The sequence below is a fragment of the Salvelinus sp. IW2-2015 genome, unplaced genomic scaffold (assembly GCF_002910315.2).
Source record: "Salvelinus sp. IW2-2015 unplaced genomic scaffold, ASM291031v2 Un_scaffold7512, whole genome shotgun sequence".
NCBI lineage: Eukaryota > Metazoa > Chordata > Actinopteri > Salmoniformes > Salmonidae > Salvelinus > Salvelinus sp. IW2-2015.
Genome location: NW_019948772.1, coordinates 1 through 3,939, shown reverse-complemented (window position 1 = coordinate 3,939; position 3,939 = coordinate 1). Strand labels below are relative to the sequence as shown.

General features: G+C 40.8%; 1 protein-coding gene and 1 long non-coding RNA gene across 2 annotated transcripts in view; both read left to right on the top strand.

Annotated features, from left to right (window-relative positions):
- Window positions 1-1,126, top strand: part of LOC112079285 (NLR family CARD domain-containing protein 3-like) — a 21,963-nt gene extending 20,837 nt beyond the window's left edge. The window contains exons 4-5 of the mRNA XM_070442275.1: window positions 3-633; window positions 914-1,126. Of these exons, the coding sequence (XP_070298376.1) occupies window positions 3-633; window positions 914-1,103 (821 nt within the window). The 3' untranslated portion in view covers window positions 1,104-1,126. The remainder of the gene's footprint in view (window positions 1-2; window positions 634-913) is intronic.
- Window positions 1,127-1,546: 420 nt separating this feature from the next.
- Window positions 1,547-2,104, top strand: LOC139027111 (uncharacterized). Its single transcript, XR_011479151.1, has 3 exons — window positions 1,547-1,588; window positions 1,756-1,822; window positions 1,954-2,104. It is a non-coding gene; the product is annotated as an uncharacterized lncRNA (long non-coding RNA).
- The last annotated feature ends 1,835 nt before the right edge of the window (window positions 2,105-3,939 follow it).

The following is a 3,939-nucleotide window of genomic DNA, read 5'->3' as shown; positions in this document are numbered from 1 at the left end:
AGAGGAATGTGGGCTGTACCAGGACAAGGTGTACTGCTTTGTTCATCTGAGCATTCAGGAGTTTCTGGCTGCTGTATATGTGTTCCTCTCATTCATCAACAACAATGAGAATCTAATGGCCAAACCTCAATCAACATCCAGTAAACCTTCTGTGCTTTTCAGAAACAAGCATAAAGTTACTGTCTACAAGAGTGCTGTGGATAAAGCCTTAAAAAGTGAGACTGGAAACCTGGACCTTTTCCTCCGCTTCCTTCTGGGCCTCTCACTGGAGTCCAATCAGAAGCACTTACGAGGTCTACTAACAAAGACAAGAAGCAGCTCACAGAGTAATGAAGAAACAGTCAAGTACATCAAGGAGAAGATCAGGGAGAATCCCTCTCCAGAGAGGAGCATCAATCTGTTCCACTGTCTGAATGAACTGAATGACCATTCTCTAGTGGAGGAGATCCAAAGCTACCTGAGATCAGGAAGTCTCTCAAAACCCAAKCTGTCACCTGCACAGTGGTCAGCGCTGGTCTTTGTGTTGCTGACTTCAGAAAAGGAGCTGGATGTGTTTGACCTGAAGAAATACTCCAGATCAGAGGAAGGTCTTCTGAGGCTGCTGCCAGTGGTCAAAGCCTCCAGAGCTGCTCTGTGAGTAAATAAAATGACWTATAAGAACTAATCATCAGGAAGCAATATTCAGTTTAGAGAAAAATATGTATTATAATATGTATATAATATTATATTGAATAACCTATTGAATAAATGCATTGATTTTCACATTAGTAAAACATTATGACCATACAATTCTAGGAGAAAAAAGATCGATATGCTGTTTGAGAGAATAAACCAAATGCATCTGCAATTGTCCTTCTACACTACTCGTTAAATTAACAGTGTGTTTGTGAAGCCATGATGATCTCTTTGTCAGACTGTCAGGCTGTGGAGTCACAGAGGAAGGCTGTGCTTCTCTGGTCTCAGCTCTGATGTCAAACCCCTCACACCTGAGAGAGCTGGACCTGAGTAACAATGACCTGAAGGATTCAGGAGTGAAGCTGCTCTCTGCTGGACTGGGGAATCCCCACTGTAAACTGGAGACTCTGAGGTCAGTATTCCTGTAGTTGGTCAACAAGTGGTAACTGTTCACCAGATCCACATGTGTTTACCAGACACACGTAGTCCACACCATATGTGTTTGGACAGTGAAGCTTAACGTTTTAAATTTAGCACTATGCTCCAGCATTTTGAACTGTGTGTGTGTGTGTGTATGTCCAGTGTGTGTGTATGTCCAGTGTTTGTGTATGTCCAGTGTATGTGTGCGTGTGTGTACACATGTATCACTTAATGAACACACACACACACACACACACACACACACAACACAAACACACACACACACACACACACACACACACACACACACACACACACACACACACACACACACACACACACACACACACACACACACACACACACTTGGCGATATGTCCAAAATATTATATCACCGTTTTCAAAAATACATTTGACAGTGTTTTTTTTTTATAGTAAAAGTTGTACATTTGCTTTATGAGTAGTGAGTGATCCCAGGGTGCTTTATGAGTATGTAGTGATCCCAGGGGCTTTATGAGTAGTGAGTGATCCCAGGTGCTTTATGAGTAGTGAGTAGTATCCCAGGTGCTTTATGGGTAGTGAGTAGTGATCCCAGGGTGCTTTATGTATGAGTAGATCCAGGTCTTTAGTGTAGTGATCCCAGGGTGGCTTTATGAGTAGTGAGTAGTGATCCCAGGGTGCTTTATGAGTAGTGAGTAGTGATCCCAGGGTGCTTTATGAGTAGTGAGTAGTATCCCAGGGTGCTTTATGAGTATGAGTAGTGATCCCAGGGTGCTTTATGAGTAGTGAGTAGATCCCAGGGTGCTTAAGTAGTGAGTAGTGATCCCAGGGATTAGGTTATCCAGGTCTTTTGAGTAGTGAGTGATCCCAGGGTGCTTTATGAGTAGTGAGTAGTGATCCAGGTTACTTATGATAGTGAGTAGTGATCCCAGGGTGCTTTATGAGTAGTGAGTAGTGATCCCAGGGTGCTTTATGAGTAGTGAGTAGTGATCCCAGGTGCTTTATGAGTAGTGAGTATTGATCCCAGGGTGCTTTATGAAGTAGTGAGATACCCAGGGTGCTTTATGAGTAGTGATGATCCCAGGGTGCTTTATGAGTAGTGAGTATTGATCCCAGGGTGCTTTATGAGTAGTGAGTATTGATCCCAGGGTGCTTTATGAGTAGTGAGTGATCCCAGGGTGCTTTATGAGTAGTGAGTGATCCTAGGGTGGCAACATAAGGGATTTCAATGAGTCTTTCTCCATTCTGATTGGTTTATTCTGGTCAATTCAACTTCAATCAAAACAAATGTCAGCACTTTATCATTTCTGCATTTCCTCTCTATTTCAGTGGTGGAAAAACTACCCAGTTGTCATACTTGAGTAAAAGTAAAGATACTTTAATAGAAAATTACTCAAGTAAAAGTGAAAGTCACCCAGTAAAATACTACTTGAGMAAGAGTCTAAATTATTTGGTTTTAAATATTATTAAGTATCAAAAGTGCTGCTGCAGATAGTTGAGTGGTTAGAGCGTTGGACTAGTAACCGAAAGGTTGCTGGATTGAATCCCGAGCTGACAAGGTGATAATCTGTCGTTCTGCCCTTGAACAAGGCAGTTATAACCCACTGTTCCCGGTAGACTGTCATCGTAAAATAAGAATTTGTTCTGAACCTCTCTTGGGTAAGAGGTGAGACGTTAGCGTCCCACCTCTTCAACAGCCAGTCAACTGCTGGGCGCCAAATTCAAATACAGAAATACTCATTATAAAAATTCAGAAAACAAAACATATTTTACATAGGTTTAAAGATTAACTTCTTTGATATAGGGGGCAGCATTTTCACTTTTGGATGAATTGCGTGCCCATAGTAAACTGCCTCCTACTCTGTCCCAGATGCTAATATATACATAGTATTATTACTATTGGATAGAAAACACTATGAAGTTTCTAAAACTGTTTGAATGATGCCTGTGAGTATAACAGAACTCATATGGCAGGCAAAAACCTGAGGAAAAAATCCAAACAGGAAGTGAGAATTCTGAGGCTGGTCGATGTTAAACTCATCGCCTATTCAATTCCCTGTAATATATGGATCTGTTTGCACTTCCTACGCCTTCCACTAGATGTCAACAGTCGGTAGAACGTTAACGTTTGGATGAAGTGTATACTGTGTTGTGGGGCCGGATGGGAGGGAATGAGTCAGTGGTCTGGCAGATTGCCAGTTCTCTGTCATGCGCTTTCCTCATGATATCGCTTGCGTTCCATAACTTCTACAGACATGAGGAATGCTCGGTTGGAACGTTATTGGATATATATGAATAACAACATCCTGAAGATTGATTCTCTACTAAGTTTGACCAGTTTATCGACTTGTAAATTAACTTTTTTAAGTTTTTGTCCGAGCATTTGACACGTGTACTACACATGCTAAGCAAAAGTAGCTACTTGACATAAGTAATGGACATTATTGAACAAAATAACGATGTATTGTGAACTAGGATTCCTTGGAGTGCATTCTGATGAAGATGATCAAAGGTAAGGGAATATTTATGATTGTAATTTCGTATTTTTGTTGACTCCAACATGGCGGAGAAACGTTGTAAATCTGAGCGCAGTCTCAGATTATTGCATGGTGTGGCTTTTTACGTATTTTTTTTTTTAAAATCTGACAACAGCGGTTGCATTAAGAACAAGTGTATCTTTAATTCTATGTAAAACATGTATCTTTCATCAAAAAGTTTATGATGAGTATTTCTGTTATTTGACTGGCTCTTTGCAATTTCTCCGGATATTTTGGAGGCATTTCTGAACATGGCGCCAATGTAAACGAGATTTGTGGATATAAAATGCACATTATCGAACAAAAC